The following is an 18,709-nucleotide window of genomic DNA, read 5'->3' as shown; positions in this document are numbered from 1 at the left end:
AGCAAGTCTCCCAGGTGATTGTTAAGCAATGAGGAAATCAGGGTACCTTAGGGAGGTACTTTTAGCAAAGTCCAGCAGGCATCTGTCTGGGGCTTGTTATAACTAATCATGCATATCATTGACTTAGATTTTAAGACCTTTTAATTCATAGAATTGCTAGTTCTATGGACGCTTATGAATATTTTATTTTGCAGCCATTTGGTTTTTGTAGGGAGGTATTAAAAAAGAGCAGAAAGAAGGAGTCGAATTAAGTTCATTAAGAGAACCAGAGTTTTCTCTCTCTTATATACTTGTTTTCTTTAAGGAAAAAAAAAAACTAAATCACTATATTGTACACTTGAAGTTAACACAATATTGTAAATCAGCTATATTTCAATTTTTTTAAAAGTACTGTTAAGGCAAAAAACATCAGTGCTTCTTAGAATTATCTTCATTTAAAAGACATAAAAAATAACAGACTGTGAAGAAAAGAGTCTGAAATAATGGACAAATTTAGTAATTATATTACTTGCAGGGCAAGTAATCAAGGTTATTTAATTTTTTTAATTATTTATTTATTTATGGCTGTGTTGGGTCTTCATTTCTGTGCGAGGGCTTTCTCTAGTTGTGGCAAGTGGGGGCCACTCTTCATCGCGGTGCGCGGACCTCTCACTATCGCGGCCTCTCTTGTTGAGGAGCACAGGCTCCAGATGCGCAGGCTCAGTAATTGTGGCTCACGGGCCTAGTTGCTCTGCGGCATGTGGGATCTTCCCAGACCAGGGCTCGAACCCATGTCCCCTGCATTGGCAGGCAGATCCTCAACCACTGCGCCACCAGGGAAGCCCCAAGGTTATTTAATTTTTAAAAAGAGAGATTGCCAGAGGATAACTTAATTGCTTTGCAAATATAAGGAAAGTTTATAGGAAGGTGTTGACAAGTATGATAAATATTTTTCCATTAATTACATGATGCACTAAAGATAGTTTTTCATAATTAGAAATTAGTTGTATTTGCAGTTTTTGAAATAGCAAAGTAATTCTTAAGGTGAGGCAGAGGGAATACTTTCATTTTGAATTGAACTATAGTTTTTAAAAGTACAAAAGTTATTGATTTATTTGCTGGGTCTAGAAGGACTATGAAAAGACTTCACGTCCAGTAAACACATATGAATAACTGCACCTAACAGGTAAAATTTTTCAAAGTTCAGGGATACCTCAGAGATATTACCGGTTCAGTTCCAGACACCACAATAAAGCAAGTTTCACGAACTTTTTAGTTTCCCAGTGCATATAAAAGTTATGTTTACACTAAATTGTGGTCTATTAAGAATGCCATAGCATTGTCTTTAAAAAATGATGTACATACCTTAATTAAAAAATACTTTATTGCTAAAAATGCTAATCATCATCTGGGCCTTCACTGAGTCTTTTTTTTTAATAAACGTATTTATTTTATTTATTTTTGGCTGGGTTGGCTCTTCGTTGCTGTGCGCAGGCTTTCTCTAGTGGTGGAGAGCAGGGGCTACTCTTCGTTGCGGTGCACAGGCTTCTCATTGCAGTGGCTTCTCTTGTTGTGCAGCACGGGCTCTAGGTACGTGAGCTTCAGTAGTTGCAGCACGTGAGCTTCAGTAGTTGCAGCACATGGGCTCAGTAGTTGTGGCGCATGGGCTCAGTAGTTGTGGCTCACGGGCCTAGTTGCTCCACGGCATGTGGGATCTTCCCGGACCAGGGCTCGAACCCTGGTCCCTTGCATTGGCAGGCGGATTCTCAACCACTGCACCACCAGGGAAGCCCCCTTCACCGAGTCTTAACCTTTTTGCTGATGGAGGATCTTGCCTTGATGCTGACCATTGACTGATGAGTGTGGTGATTGCTGAAGGATGGGGTGGCCGTGGCCATTTCTTAAAATAAGACAACAGTAAAGTTTGCTGGGGCGGCGGGGAGAGTGCTGTATAGATGTCATTTTATAACAAATTTCAGTCAGTGATAAAATACCTTTGTGTTTTAAGTGACCAGAGTCATTCTCACTCATATTGTCAGTATGACAGTATCTCTACTCTGCAAACACATTAGGTGTGTGTATGTATCTTGCTCATTGTATTCTTTAGGCAAAGCCAGCCATCATCACAAATGTTCTTTTTTCAATTAGGGAAGATGTTCCAAGTACTCAGCTTCATGTTCCATGAAAATATTAAACATATTGGTCAGCTCTGCATCACAGTGTGGGTGAAGAGGAAGTGATCATAGAGTATGTGATCATTTGGTCATTTCAGTAAAGCTTCATCTTTGGGAGCTGGCACGCAAATTTCCACAGGGCTATGAGAAAAATACTTATATTAGGAATAATACTGATACAATTATTATATCTCAAGAATGATGGAGAGAAAGCTGCCCATATTTCTAGTTGGATGAGTGCTCTGGAATCAGAATTGCATACTGGTTGATTAAAAGATGGTTGAGAAAATATAAATATCAAGTTGTTATGAGCAAGGAAGCTAAATACAAATTAATTCTGAAGCAAAAGAGTAGCACACTCTCAATTGCTTGAAATTCTTATAAATGCCTATATTTAGAGAGGTTTAAAAGTTTTCTGTACCAACATGTAAATAGAATATATTAAAAAAGATACTTGGGACTTAGAAATTCTTTCAAGTTTCTGACAAAAGTCAACAGACTGAATTTTGGGCATGTCATGATTCAAGTTAATGGGAATATTTGTTTAAAAATGACAACATTTATCAGAAGTTTTGACGGGCCATGATTTATAATTAGAGGCAAACATAAATTGTGTCTTAATAATGTTCTCAATATTTTCACTTTTTATTGATGCCATTTTCTTTTGGTATATACAGAATTTATTATTCCTATGCATTTATGTAATTTTTCCATCATAGTTAAAATTATCGTATATAAATATGATTTTAGAATTCGAGGGGCTTTCCAAGTGATCTAGTAAAGGCTTTTATTTCAGAAAGAAAAACCTGAAGCTCAGAGGAGATAATTGTATCAGCCATGGCTGTGGGTGCTTATTACAGGCAGGGCCTGGACTAGACCTGGTTTTCCTAAACTGAATTAAAAAATAGTCAATTCTTTATTAAAAATTTTTTTCTCTAGGCCAAGGAAACCGTAAGCCAGCAGCCAATGTTAGGGGACAGCAACATCAATTTGAGGACAGGAGTGATGAAGTCCCAGAGTGCTATTAGCAAAGATACTTGAGGCACCTCTAACCATGGGAAGGTGACCACATGTCTGGTTTTCACTGAACAAGGATTAATAATAGAAATTAAAATCACATTCACAATATTAGCAAAAGCCATGAATTACCTAGCAGTACTTTTACTAATATATTTAGGACCTGCATTTTATTTTATTTTATTTATTTATTTTTATTGAAGTATCTTTGATTTAAAATATTTTACCAGTTTTGGGTATACAGCATAGTGATTCAGTATTTTTACAGATTATACTCCATTAGAAGTTATTACAAGATAATGGCTATAATTCCCTGTGCTGTACAATATATCCCTCTTGCTTATCTATTTTATACACAGTAGTATGTACCTCTTAATCCCATACCCCTGTCTTGTCCCTTCTCCTTCCCTCTTCCTACTGGTAACCACTAGTTTGTTTTCTATATCTGTGAGTCTATTTCTGTTTTACTCTTTACATTCATTTGTTTTCTTTCTTAGATTCCACACATAAGTGATATCATATGGTATATGTCTTTCTGTGACTTACATCACTATGCATAATATTCTCTAGGTTCATCCACGTTGCTGCAAATGGCATATTTTCATTGTTTTATGGCTGAGTAATATTCCATTGTAAATATATACCACATCTTCTTTATATATTTGTCTGTTTATTGACACTTGGGTTGCTTCTGTCTCTTGGCTATGATAAACAGTGCTACGATGAACATTGAGGTGCATGTATCAGTTAGAATTAGTGTTTTTGTTTTTTCTGGATATATACCCAGGAGTGGAATTACTGAATCATATAGTAGTTCTAGTTTTAGTGTTTTAGGAACCTCCATACTGTTTTCCATAGTGGCTACACAAATTTACATTCCCACCATTGAATGTTACACTGACTGTGAATTTGTCATAAATGGCCTTTATTATGTTGAGATATTTTCCCTCTGTACCCACTTTGATGAGAGTTTGTATCATGAATGGATGATGAATTTTGTCAACTGCTTTTTCTGCATCTATTGAGATGATCATGTGGTTTTTGTCTTTCCTTTTGTTAATGTGGTCTATCAAATTGATTGATTTCCATATGTTAAGCCATCCTTGTACCATGGAATAAATCCAGCTTGATCATGGTGTATGATCTTTTTTATGCATTGTTGGATTAAATGTACATTTAAAGTAATTATTGGTAGGTATGTACTTATTGCTGTTTTATTACTTGTTGTCTGGTATTTTTTATAGTTCTTCTCTGTTCATTTCTTTTTCTTTTTGCTTCTTCCCTTGTGGTTTGATGATTTTCTTTAGTAGTATGCTTGTGTTCCTTTTTTTTTTTTTTTTTTCTATGTCTATTGTTGGTTTTTGATTTATGGTTATTATGGGGTTCATACATGTTGACCTATAACTGTATCTAGTTGTTTGAAATTGATAGTCATTTAAGTTCACACACGTTCTAAAAGATGTACATTTTACTCCCCTCGCCCACATACTGTGTTTTTGATGTCATATTTTGCATCTTCATGTTTATCCCTTGTTTACTGTAGTTATGGTTCTTTTACAATGTTTTGTCTTTTAATCTTCATACTGGCATATTTAAGTGGTTGATCCTCAATATGTGCAATATATTTGCATTTCATAGTGGGATTTCCCCTTTCATATAGATTCTTACTTCTTTTTCACTTAGAGAAGACCTTGTAACATTTCTTTTAGGGTATGTTTAGTATTGATGGACTCTTTTACTTTTTGCTTGTCTGCGAAGTTCTTTATTTCTTCTTCTATTCTAAATTATAATCTTGTTGTGTAAAGTATCCTAGGTTGCACGTTTTTCCCTTTAAGGACTTTGAATATATCATGGCACTCTCTTTCGACCTGCAGAGTTTCTGCAGAGAAATCGGGTGATAGCCTTATGTGGATTCCCTTGTATGACTCTTTGTTTTTCTCTCATTGCCTTTAGAATTCTCACTTTAACTTTTGCCATTTTTATTATGATGTGTCTTGGTGTGGGTCTGTTTGGGTTCATTTTGTTTGGTACTCTCTGTGCTTCTGGATATCTGTTTCTTTCTTCAGGTTTGGGTAGTTGTCAGCTGTAGTTTCCTCAAATACATTTTAAATACCCTTTTCTCTCTCTTCTCCTTCTGGGACCCCTATAATGCGAATGTTGGTATACTTGTTGTTCCAGCGATCTCTTAAAATGTTTTCATGTTTTTAAATTTGTTTTTCTTTTTGCTGTTCTGTTTGGGTGATTTCCATTATTCTGTCTTCCAGATCACTTATGCATTCTTCTGTATCACTTGGTCTGCTACTCATTCCTTATACTGTGTTGGGGTTTTTTTGTTTGTTTTCTCCAGTTACTGAATTCTTTATTTTTGATTGGGTCTTTGTAGTATTTTCTAGTTCTCTGTTAAAGTTTTCACTGTGTTCGTCTATGCTTTCCCCTAATTCAGTTAACATTTTTATTACCAATGCTTTGAATTCTTTATCTGGTAAATTATTCCTGTTTCATTAGCTCTTTTATTTAGGGATTTTCTTTTGCTCTTCTAATTGAGAGCAGTTCCTCTGCCTTTTAATTTTGCTTAAATTTCTCTGCCTCTATGAATTTAGGTGAAGCAGTTACCTATTGCAGTTTTAAATGTGTGTGCTTATGTGAGAGTGTCCCTGTACAGACTGCATGTGCCCAGTGCCTTTGGTGGGAGGGCTGGATTTGACGTGGATGCAAGTAACATCTTTCTTCAGGATGTGCTGGCATCTGTCACCCTGGTAGGGGGTGGGACTGCACCCAGAGGGGCTAAAGCTGAAGCTGGGTGTGAGGCAAGACTTCCCCTCTGCTCAGTGGCCATCACTGCCCTGTTGTGGGTGGGGTCTGATCCCAAGTTGCTGGAGCAAAAGCCTTGATGGTCAGGCCTGAGTTGGTTCTGTTCTCTTTAAGTTTGTGTTGTCCTCTCTCCCCAAAAATGGGATCCTTGCTCCAGAGTCGGGGGAGTGCTGAAGCCAGGGGGGCCCATGTGAGCTCTTGGCTCATGTTGTCCACAGACAGGAGTCTGAGCTGTCTCAGATGAGCTGCCCCTTCATGTGCCCGCAGTTGTTTCCCTTGCTCTGCTCAGACACAGCCTTGGGTGCCAGTACCTTTTGTCCCTCACAGCTGACCACAGCCCTAAGACTCTGCTGCCCCCACTCTGTGGTAGAGCCACACCACAGGGCAGGCAGGGCCCGTATGGACTCCCAGCATATATTGGGGCATGAGCTGTGATGGAGCAGCTGCCATCAGAAATCTGGGCTTCTTCTGAGGCGCTGCTTGAGTAAATGCCAACAATGGCCACTGTCAGTCCACCCAGCCTCCACCCTGGGATCGCGTCGCCTCTGTGTCGCTGTGTTGAATCTTCTTCCCAGTTGTGTCCACCCCAGAACCAGTGCCGCACTGTGACATGGAATGAGCGGGGCCAGGGCGTTCTCTCAGCTCGGGCTGAGCCGGGCAGCAAGGTGGTCATGGGCCACCAGCAGCCGCTAGAGTAGTCTTCTCTTCACCCTGATTTGGGAGCAAGCCAGCGCATGCACGCACCCCTCACAAGTGACGTCCAGGCTACCCGCAGCCCTCCTGGTCATTGCAGAGGTCCTCCCACCAGCCAAAGGGTCTCATCCCCCCGGTGCAGGACACCGGTACTGGGCTACGCCATCTGTGGCTCACACCGCCCACTCCCCAGGAAGGGTCTCCGTCTGTGGAATCTCCCTTTTCCTTTGAGTCCCCTCCCAGGGGCACACGTCCTGACCCAATCACTTTTCTTCCCTTCCTACCCAATTACATATGTATCTTTCTGACAGCCTTGTTTGTACAGTAGTCCTGATGACAGTTTCCAGTTACTTTTCAGTGAGAATTGTTCTACATGTCGATGTATTTTTGATGTGTTTGTGGGGGGAGGTAAGCTTCACATCCTCTTACTCTGCCATCTTGATTGATCTCATTAGGACTTGAAGTTTAAGAAAGAGAGAAGAGGGACTTCCCTGGTGGCACAGTGGTTAAGACTCCATGCTCCCAATGCAGGGGGCCTGGGTTCGATCCCTGGCCGGGGAACTAGATTCCACATGCGTGCCGCAACTAAGACCCGGTGCAACCGAATAAATAAATAAATAAATAAATAAATAAATAAAATTTTAAAAAAAAAGAAAGAGAAAAGAGTGTATGAGATGTATGTATAAGAGTTGAAATGGAGGAACAGTAATAAATGTGGAATTGATGAATAATTCTTCCTGGAATGAAAAGCTGACTCATGTGAAGATACCAGTTTGTCCCAAAATTATTGGTAAATGTGGTTTTAATTTGACAAAAGACAGTTCTGAAGTTCAATAGGAAAATAGTGGTGGAAAAAGTAACGTGACAGAGTATGGCAGCTTATTCTTCTGGCATAAATTAAAAGTGATTAGACACCATGGAGAAGAGTCTCAGGGGTTTGGGTTTGAAGTAGAGTCCTGACCTTGGTTGTTGAGTGACTCAGAGCACTTTCCTTGACACGCTAAGCCTCATTTCCTCAACTGTATATTGGAAACCATATTACAGCTAAGACTTTAAGCTTGGTCAAGGTTAAGTGAATTAATACATGTGATGTTCTTAGATTGGCATAGCTGTGATTTTCAGTACATGTTAGCTAATATTTTTATTATTAATATTAAAAAGTAAGAAGCTGGTGAAATAATGGGAACAGTAAAGGAATATGTATCCAAATAGTAAAGGAAATATATCCATAATCTTAATTTATTATATACAGTGGATCAGGAGCCAATAATTATTCAATAAAAGGGAAAATTGGCTATTTGAAAAAAATTGCTTAATCTAATTGTCCCCTCATGCTATTGGGGAAAATAATTTCCACCATAACTAAACACCAAAATGTAAAACAAGCAAACAAAACCATCAAATATTAGTAGAAACTGTAGATGTTTATTTACCTGAATAATGGATGGTTTTCTAAGCATAAAAATATTTTAAGAAATCATAAAGAACAGGATCAAAAGTTAAAATTAGAAGGTAAGCAACAAACTGGAAAAAATACGACTTACAATTCACAGGTTTATATGATAATCAATATGTGAGAAAAACTTTCACTTCATTAACCACTGAGGAATTCAAGTAATTATTGAATATTGAAATATTATTTTAAATTACAGTTTAGCAAATAAAAATGTTGTGTGTCTGAGAGTGAAGTGAGACTCTCCCACATATTTAAATTGGCTCAATATATCTGGAAAGTAATTTGGGAATAGATAAAAACCTTAAAGTCATTCTTAACTAGGAATATGTACATATGCATGCGGGTAAATGCTATAAGCTATTTTCTCTGGATTTTAGAATACCATTTTGTTTCTTTATAATATTTCCTAGTTTCCTATGAAAAATGGGAAAATCAAAATAAATAACAAGTATTTTAGTAGGAATAAAGCAACCAAGATTTTGAAGATCACAGCCTCTGTTCACTTTCCTTTTATTTTCCTTCATTGCCATCTGGTGTCCAAAATGTAGATCGCTTCTGATACCACAATTCGTAACTACTGCCTGATATGCCAAATTGTTTGCAGTCTATTTAACTTAGATAATCCATTTAAATTACTTTATATAATATAAATTTGTTATATAAATTATTTACAGTAGTTAATTATGTAAAGTAGTTTACTTATATTTTATAATTTAAAAAAATACCCATGTTCCAAAGCAGGCCAGTCTGAATTTGAGTTGTTGTTGCTGATCATCTACACAGCGTGAGCCCATAATTTTACACTGTATTTCTTTTTCATGGCAAAAAAAAAAAATAGAGTTTGAAATACATGGATGAGGTGAGGGGGTGGAAATTAAGGACATGCTGAGTGGTCAGACAAAGATTAAATGGGCCACTTTTTCTCTGCAGTTCCAAGTGGAAGAATATCACCTTTGGATTTATTTTGCCTTTAATTCTTCAACAGTCTAGGGGAAAACGGCTTGAGCCCACCAACCTCTTCAGTGGGAGCCTTGGTACTCCATGAAGGTGTATTATAGGTGCCATTTCTAGACAAGGTTGCTTTTCAGGAACTTGATGCTTCTTTGACTTGTGTATATCAAGGCAATGTCAGCATTTCAGCATTTGTATCTCAGGTTAATCCAATGAGCAGCAGAGCCTCCTCTCTCAGAAATATTTTGTGGATGATTTCTTATTTGGCACAGGACATCAGAACAAAAAATAGACCTTGCCTTTACAAAACCAAGAGTTTCAGTTATTTCATTTGAGAAATTAACAATTTGTTTGGGTCTTAAATTATCTTTTAATTTGATATGTGTACTTGATTGTGGTATTTAATAGAAAGGTTCATTGGAAGCATTGAAATTTACTGTTCATGGTTATTCCCAGAGACTGTTTCAAGAACTAAATTAATGTTTGAGGGCCACTTGTACCATCCCAGTAGTGAACTTTATTTAAGGGTCACTAAAGCTGATATTGTTTATATGAATCTTTCTCATGAATCTAGGAATCTATTCTTATTTCTTATGAAGTATACTAATGTTCTTACTAAAATAATTTTTAAAACAATAGAGTTGCAGTTGATTTAACATTTACTATGTGCCGGGCTCCATGCCAGGTGTTCTGCATACATCTTCATTTGGATATTTTAATAGTGTCTTTTTGGACAGAGTATTTATATTTTTAAGTGTACAAATTTAACAAGATATTGCAGAACTAAAATACAGGTTCTATACTTAGAAGCCTTTAGCTAAATTATTGATCAGTATTTGTGCACTGTCTTCTAATTTTCTTAAACTCCATACATTCATTCAGTAAATATTTATTTTGTATGTTTATTGTACACCAATTATATGGATACCTATTAATATGTCAAGTACAGTGGTGGGATGGCTATTTTCTTTTTTGGCCATGGCTTTTAATCCAGTCAAAGAGTCTATAAAGATATCATACAAAGAAATATAGAATTATGACTGTGATGTAGTCCATAAAAAAGATATATCTAGGCCTATGAAACTTTTAATGGGGTGATTTGACCTAGTCAGGGAAGATCATGAAAGCCTTTTATAAGGAAAGAATGTTGAGGTAAGTGGGACAACAAGTGTTGTAGGCGGAAGGAGCAGGGTATGTGGAAGAGGAAAACAAAAGAATGTTCAAATGCTGGGGCAGAGATAGAAATCCCTCCTCATTGCTACCCCAGATGCTCACGTTAACCCACACACCTTCCTGTCTCAGCGTGCTAGCAGAGATTTTTCTCAGCATTTCTGATAAGGGACCTACTTGGTTGAATTTTCTGGGATTGGGAAAGGAATGAGTGTGACGTTAGTTTGGATTTGGGGCTCTGTAAGATTAGTTAAGTATACATATTTAAAAGAAATATTTTCTTAAGAGATTATAAAAGCAGGACTCCTTAAATCTACTTTCAGTCACCATGTAGCATTTCAAAGCTGTATAATGCTATATTATTAGACTTTTACCCTAAGTGGTGGTTAATGTATTAAATATGTGGTTTATAAATTACAGTCTGGACACATGTCACCAAAGACTGTAATTTCAGTTCGTGAAAGTAAATCTGTTCTTTTTTTTTTTTTTTCTATTCTAAAAGCAAGTGAGTCTAAGATGTCTGTGAAATATATACTTACCTAAGTCAGAACTTTTCACATTTCTCATTCCTTTCTTGGAGAATAAGATTTGCCATAGGGACTTATACTTTGTGAGTTATTCCTTTCTCTGCATTATTTATGAGTTTTGTTATGAGTATAATTGTAGTATTTCTGTTGTACACCACTGAATTTGTATTTAATGAATTGAATTTACATTTAATCAGTTTGTATTAAAGTGACTTAATGAGATGCTTCACTCTTCTGTGTTAAAAGCAGGTTAAGGCCAACCGAAAGACTCCGGGCAATACATGATTCAGTGTTCATTTTCTGCATAACTTGTAATTTTATCAAGTTTCATGATTTAATTAAATCACATAATAACATTTCCTGTAATCATTTCTAATGATTCTTTAAGGTCAGATGTTTTACCGTTAATGTATTGGCAATCTATTTTTTATTTTTACTTTATTTTTTTACTTTCTAACAGGGGAATTCTCACATTCTTTTTCTTTTAAAACGGGATGTGTAACATAAGATTGTGTCAGATTATCAAATAATGGAGGGGGGGAAGAGGCAGTGGTATTCGGATCTGAAGATACTGACTTTTCAATGATTGACTTTATTGAAAACAAGTATATTGGAGCTTTCTTCTCATATATATGATGTACCCAAAAGTAATGTTCAAAGTAAAAGTGAGAAAGAACTCAATATTTATCTTTGCAAGACATTTTGCTTCCTGTTTTATCTATATTCTCTCCAAACCTTCCACCTCCTGTTTTACTTTATCCTGATGACCTTGCTTCATGGTCCACTGGAGACAAAAGCCACAGGCAATAATATCATTTCCCCACACCAAATCTCTGTACACCCAGCGGCGGGACTCAGCCCTCGCTCTTCTTTCCCAGAACAATGAAGTGGATACATGGTTTCTTACAGGCTTGTTCCTCTGGGAGCCTCTGTATCCCATCCTTCCCCATCTTCACAAGAGCTTCGTTTTTCACCTCTGTTCTGTTGCCTGCACCGTTTTCTTCCTTCTCTCTTCAAGATAAATCCTCTCTTGCTCTAGTGACCCTTCACTTTAAAGAAGCCTCTCCTCGACACCAGTCCACCCCTTCAGGGACCACCCTGTTCATTCTCTGCCTCCCAGCCGAGGTGCTCTGAAGACTTGCCTCTGCACGGGCTAATCCCTCCCATTGTTCAGCGCGCTCCATCGGGTTCCACCGCCCCCCCCACCCCCCCCCCCCACCCCCGACCTCCAGACGCTGCCTGTGTAACGCGGTTGAGCGCAGTGGGTGCTTTTAAGTCCTCATCTTTCCTGTCTCTGCCCCGCAGTGTGTTCTTCTTGAGACTGTTTTCCTCTCATCGTCTGAGACAGTCCAGTCTCCTGACTTCCTTCCTGCCTCCAGGGGATCTTACTCCTGCTCAGTTTTCTCAGGGACCCCTCCTCTGCTTCACTTTTATTCACGTGGTTTTAAACCAAATTTCTCTGCTGAAGCTTTCTGTGTTTTTTATATTTAATCAAGACTTCTGAGCCTCTTGCTTTCAAAGTTATGGTTTCTTGACATCTTCATTTGCGTATCTCACATACTGAAGTCTCACCCGCACTTGAACTGTGTGCTTCTCTCCCCTAATCCTCAAGTGTCCCTGAACCCGTCCCTCCTCCGGCCACGCAGATGCCCATGTTAGAATTCTCTTCTTACTCAACGCAGACCCAGTGCACCATCACAGGCTAGTGATTCTTTCTCCAAAATAGGTTTTGAACCCCTCTTTTCGGACCATCTCCATGAATAACAAAGCCACTTTGTCTGTTCAGCTGGGTTACCGCAATAGCCTCCTAATTATTTTCCATTCTTTGAATTTTGCTCACCTTACATCCAATTCCTAAGCGAGCTGTTAAAGTTCTAGATTAAATTATTTTGCATTTGGCTTAAAACCTTTCGTGACTGGCCATTTGACAGAGAATACATGCCTAATTGTTTAGCATTTCCATTAGACCCTGCCTCCGTCCCTGAGCTTATTTTATGTCATTAGTCCTCATATGAAACTGAGCTAAACTCTCCATCTTTGTTTCCCTAAGAGGCTTCTTTTCTTTTTGTCACATCAGGGCCTTTTTACGTGTTGTTCTATCTGCCTGGAATGTTCTTCCTCCATAGTCTTCAAGGAAACATTTCTGTGGAATCACAGGAAATGCCATTTCTTAGGGAATTTTCCCCCCAACTTCTTACAGTCCGAATCAGAACCCATTCTCCAGATATTATCTCTTAGAAATGAGGATTATATTGCTTTACATAACTCATCATGATTTATTGTAGTATGTTGAGAGGCACTGCGGGAGTAGTTTAAATCCCAGACTCTTGCTACAGTGCTGGTCTGAATCCTGACTCTCTGTTACTTACTTGTTACGTGACTATGGACAAGTCATTTAACTATGCTTAAGGCTTCTCATGGGTAATAATACTACTTACTTGCAGCGCATTTCCAAAGAGGAAATGATTAATATTTGTTGAGCAAATAGTCAATGCAGCACAAAGTAAACACGTATAAGTGCTTACATACATGTATATATGTGTGTGCATAACTTCCCTCATGTCTGAAGGCACAGAGCTCTCACCTACCACAACTCTGGACATATAACAGGCCGCCAATGAATATTTGCTTAACGGATTGATGAATTGTACAGTGTACCTTATCACTAGGCTTCAGGGATCTTCAGAGAAAAAAGAATGATGCATTATGTTTACGAGAATAGATAATCACTTATGTAAAAATATATTTTGGCTTGTGATCCACCTATTAAAATCGTTATGTGCTTTTGATCTGAGAATGTCTTCAACATTTGATCTGGCCAGCCCCTTTCCTTTTAGCAAGTATGTTTTTTTTATCATTCTCATTTTGCAGATGTGACAGTCTAGGCCCCAGGAGCCTAAGGGGCTTGTACACATAGCACAGTTAATAAATGATAGGACGATCCCATTCATTTTAGCGCCCTGATCTTCTTGCTGGAGTCGCAGTCTTATCTTTTTGGAAATATCCAGTGAACTGTGTGAATACTTTTTATACGGTTGCTGAAATTACTTTGGTGATCATTCTTAAATTTTCAATTTGGGGCAGATATTATTGGAGTTTGTTTTCTCCTCCTACAGACTCTTTGTTGTTCAGGCCCTTGTCACTCACAGCAGTAACTCTGCCATGACCTGCTTGCCCTTTCTCTTGCCTCTGTGATTCCACTGCATTCCCTATATAACCTCTAGAGTTGATAGTTCTGAAAGACCACTCGTTGTTCTTGAGTCTTTCAGATTACTTTCCTGTTTTAACCCCCATGGAAAGACTACCATCAAATTTCAAATTTACTAAACGTCTGTTCCTGACATTCTGTGTACCACTTTTCCATTTAGCGTTTCCTCACGCGAGGCAAGTAAAATGCTCAGTTTCTCCCTGTATTCTGTGCAGGCATCATCATATCATTTCTGCATTCTGAATATATTTCATTGTTTGTTGAGAGTTTTGTGGGTTTTTTTTTTTTTTTTTGGAATCTAAATGCTCATAAAATTTGAGAGCTGGGAGGGACCTCACATAACTCAAATCCCAAATTTATAATCAGGGAAACCAAGCTAGGTTCAGGAAAGTGTCAATAAGCGACAGGCTAATACAGTAGGGGTTGGGGCGTGGATGAAAATTACTGTTTGATCTTTAGTGCACTTCTGTTACCAACCTATTCACTTTTCTTTTTGAAAGAGAAAGCAATGCAGAAGGATTGAGAAGTATAACACAAATTCAGTAAAAATTACATGATTGATTTTAATGTTGGTTTATACATTTACCTTTTTATCTTTTGCAGTTTAACAGCAATGCCCAGGATGTAAGCTGTTTTCAGCACCTCGTCCAAGCAAATGTAAGAAATAAGAAAGTGCTGAAAGATGCAGTGAATAATATCACAGCGAAAGGAATCACAGATTATAAGAAGGGCTTTAGTTTTGCTTTTGAACAGCTGCTTAATGTAAGTATTAATACTACCCCCTTTTGTCTTTTATTATTGAATTGTAGGATCTGAATTTCAGTATCCTGGTAGTTACAGCTCTGTAGGGTTAGATAACAGTTCTGTTTTTCATTCATTTAGAAAGCAGGTGTGTCTAGGCAGTAGAAATGTTTGAACTTTTTTTATTTTTAAATCCAAAATTCATAAGGTATACAAAATGTAGATTTTCTTTTTCTTTTAGATATTTTCTTCTACCCTCTTTTTTCAAACTATGTTTAAAAAATACATTTGTAAGGTAATTATTTAATTTTGAAGAAGCACTGGAAACTTAGTTGGCACATTTAGAATATCATCTCTTTTGTCTTATCTCAGTTAGTACTGTATTTATTTGGAAACTTGTGCTCTCAATCATCAAATGGTTTCTGGAAATATTTCAGTTTTAAACATCTAGTTTGAGTCTTCAGGTTGTTCCTAAATATACAGAAAGGTCCAATGGTTAACATCAAGGTAGACAGGAAGAGCAGAAATTCCTTCCAAAAAGAAAATTCCCTTGAATGAATCATCGATGTCTATAGTTAGGCTTTTAGACTCTGGCACACCTACTCCCTGTCCCATATCATAACAGTATTATAACATGAATCTCACACTGCGGACTAGTATTTTCAAATGGCCGTGTTGTCTGTTTCATTTGAATTATTTGAAAGCAGGAGCTATCATTCAGGTTTGTATCTCTTCTGAAGCAATATTATTGCAATGGTTCAGAGTATGGACCTAACATCTCTCTGCCTTGGTTTCCTAACTGGGGTTGTGTAAAGAATGTCCACAGACTCTGTGGACATAGCAAACCACATAGAAAAGCATATGAGACTGTAGGCTGTTGAGTTGGTGTTATAATTAATTAATAACTAGCATGTGGCTGGGACAGAATCAGCACATAATTCTTATCATATTTGCTGAGTCACTAAATAAGCCCTTATATTTGGTCTTTTCTGCAAACTTGATTTCATTGTTCCCGAAGTAAATCTTCTAAACAGTTTTCAAGATCTCTGATTGGGTGATGACTCGTTGATTTGTTCATTCAGCCAATATTTATTGAGTGCCTCACAGTTTATCCTGTCACAGTGCTATTGCTGAAATTCCAGACATAAACAAAACCATTTGCTCTCCAGAAGGTCGAGCATAACATGCTAAATCATCATTTCTCATATAACGTGTTAGTGCTGTTACAGGGTATTCACGGTGTGTTTGCTCGGAGCAGCTTGGGGAAGGGGGCTCAACTTACCCAAAGGAGGTCAGAAAATTGTTGCACTTCCTTGAAAACAGGATTTTGAAGAATGAGTTGAATCTAGGTAGGTGGTGAGGGAGATAAAATGAACAGCATCGACGAAGGCACAGAAGCATGGGGTGTCATGCACATTGAAAGAATTGCAGGTGGATTGGTATGGCTGGGCCATAAGCAGTAGGGGAGAGGTGATGGAAATGGAAAGACCATGAGCTGCCTTTAAATGAAGTGTGTAGGGGCAAATGAAAAGTTTGTGGTAGGAGAATGACATGGTCTGACTAGTGTTCTACGTTAAGAAGCTATTGTAGAAATCCTGGTGTTGGACTAGACGTGCAGAGATGTTAAGGCGAGTGACCTGATTGGGGGGGTAGGAGGGGTTGCTGGGAGGGGGAGGGGGTGATTCCAAGTTCTCTGAACTGGAAAACTAGGTGGATGGTGGCACAGGAGTCTACAGAGAGGGAATGTGAGAGTAGAATTTTCAGTTATTTGGAGTTTGAGGTAGTGATATTTTTTTTAGATACCATTAGATAAGCAAGTAAGGAGTTAGAAAAGCAAAGAAGTTCCACACTACAGTTTTCAGGGGAAATGAACTTTGGTAAAATGCATATGATTATTAAATAATGTATGTTTATTAGTAAAAAAATAAAAACTCAAAACTTTGAAATTCAAGCATAATTGATCGAGTGGGATATATTCTTTCTGTAGTAAAGGAATGTGAAAGGTTTTTATATTAACTTTTTTCTCTTGAGTCAATAATCAAGTTTTCTAGATCTTGGCATTTTAATTATTCCTCTTAGAGTTGTTAACTGGCCTCACTCATTCCCTCCTATTCAGGTTTCCGTTGTGAAATGATGAGGAGGAGTCTCAAGCCTAATGTACTATTTCAGAGGCAGTCATGTAGAGGGGCCACGTTACCTCCCACGTTCATTATTAGTTGCTGATAAAATATGATCTAACTCCTGTTGGCCTCTCCCATTGCCTTTACCAAAGTTATAAATGATTTTTAATATGTCCTCAATAGTAAACCTCATGTGTTTTGCTTTCCACATGTCCCTTAGATATTGCAATTCTTCATTTTAAAATAATTTTCCCAAATGCCATGGCTTGCCTTATTCAGCTGAAGCATGTTCTGTTACCTCTTTCAGACACTTCTAGTCTTTTTCTCATCATGCAATGCCATTCCTTCTCTTTTGTTTGTCCCGGCCAGGTTTACCCTTAAGATCACTGAACCAAGTGTCAAATAGAATTAGACATTAAGATTTGAATTAGTCTTCCGTTAGCATTTCATAAAATACTGACAAATATATTGAGATGCATTTTTCCAAAATAATTTTATTGAGTGCATATGATAGATGCTGTGCTACATACTGGCCACACAGAGATACAACAGTGTGTCATGAAATACCATATTAAAGTAGATTACCAGCTCTAGCTGTTATATTTTTATTGACATAATCAATTTCTTTCCTTTGCTTAGTTCCTTCCAAGCCAGTTACGTATACTTGTTGTGACTGTGTGATTCTTTAGACAGCTGCAAACCCAATGAAAAATTGCTGAGATAGACTCTTCTTTCCCACAAGTCCTGAGGAAGAATGATGTTGAAAACACAACATTTCTGCGTTCCTCTTTTTTGTGGGTGTCTTACGAAAGATCAACAAGACTCAGTGTGCTAAAAGTAACTTTGATACTTGTATTTAGTGATAATAATAAAATAATACCTCCACTACTTCAAAAAATGAAACCAAGTTCTGTTCTAAAAACTTTATCACTTTTCTGAGACAGTCCTTTAGGTAAATATTATTTTGCCCATTTTACATACGCAAATAGAAAACACAGGTCATCAGAGAAACTAATTTTAGTTTAAGGGACTTCAACATCTTTCACAAAATTATTTTGATGATAAAATATGTAAATTTTTGTATGGTCATATTTTCAGATAATTATCTTCAAAAATAAGAATGGTGCTTGAAGGTGATAAATTGTATTAGTTAATACTTGAGTTTTCACAATGCTTGGTTAAAAGCCTTAACTCCCCATGGTCTAATGGCCTAGTCAACGGGGTAAGAATATATGAAACAGGATCTTTTCATCAGTAAAGCAAAATGTTGTCTTCATTAACTTTTCCACAGGAAATGGGATTTACCTTTTTTGACAAATAGGAATAGGGACCTTCAATAAGCTTAAATACTATGGGAGAATTGGTGATTTTTTAAAAAATGTATTAGTCACTTAAAGACCAAGACTGTGCTGTCCAGTGTGATAACCATGATCACAGGTGGGTGTTGCGCACTTGAAATGTGCCTGGTCTGAACTGAGATGTGTTACAAGTAGACACTGAAATTTTAGTACTTACTATGAAAGATAAAAAGTATATTATCTCAATAACTTTTATATTGATTTGATGTTGAATTGATAACATTTTTGAATGACTGAGTTAAATATGTTATTAGAATTTCAGATATTTCTTTTTACTTTCTTTAATGTGGCCATTAGAGGTTTAAAATTACAAATTAGGCTCACATTGTATCTCCTTTGAATATTGCTGAACTAGAGGGTTGACATTTTCGAAGAAGCTGAGCATTCATAAATTAGTGTGAATCTTTTGTTCTCAACACTTTCACAAACACATTTCACAACAGTAGAAAGGCTGAGATGATAATTTCAGACCTCAAAGAAATACAGCTTTCTAAATTAATTGTG

At 37.4% G+C, this 18,709-nt stretch overlaps 1 protein-coding gene across 10 annotated transcripts in view; it reads left to right on the top strand.

Annotated features, from left to right (window-relative positions):
* CACNA2D1 (calcium voltage-gated channel auxiliary subunit alpha2delta 1) overlaps positions 1-18,709 on the top strand; it is a 503,964-nt gene that overhangs the window by 398,610 nt on the left and 86,645 nt on the right. For all 10 annotated transcript variants that reach the window (XM_082473444.1, XM_082473442.1, XM_082473443.1 and 7 more), the window contains one exon: positions 14,590-14,748. In XM_082473444.1, the coding sequence (XP_082329570.1) occupies positions 14,590-14,748 (159 nt within the window). The remainder of the gene's footprint in view (positions 1-14,589; positions 14,749-18,709) is intronic.

This window comes from Balaenoptera physalus (assembly GCF_965194825.1).
Source record: "Balaenoptera physalus genome assembly, chromosome: 8".
NCBI classification, from domain to species: domain Eukaryota; kingdom Metazoa; phylum Chordata; class Mammalia; order Artiodactyla; family Balaenopteridae; genus Balaenoptera; species Balaenoptera physalus.
This window is presented reverse-complemented; position numbering and strand designations above follow the sequence as displayed.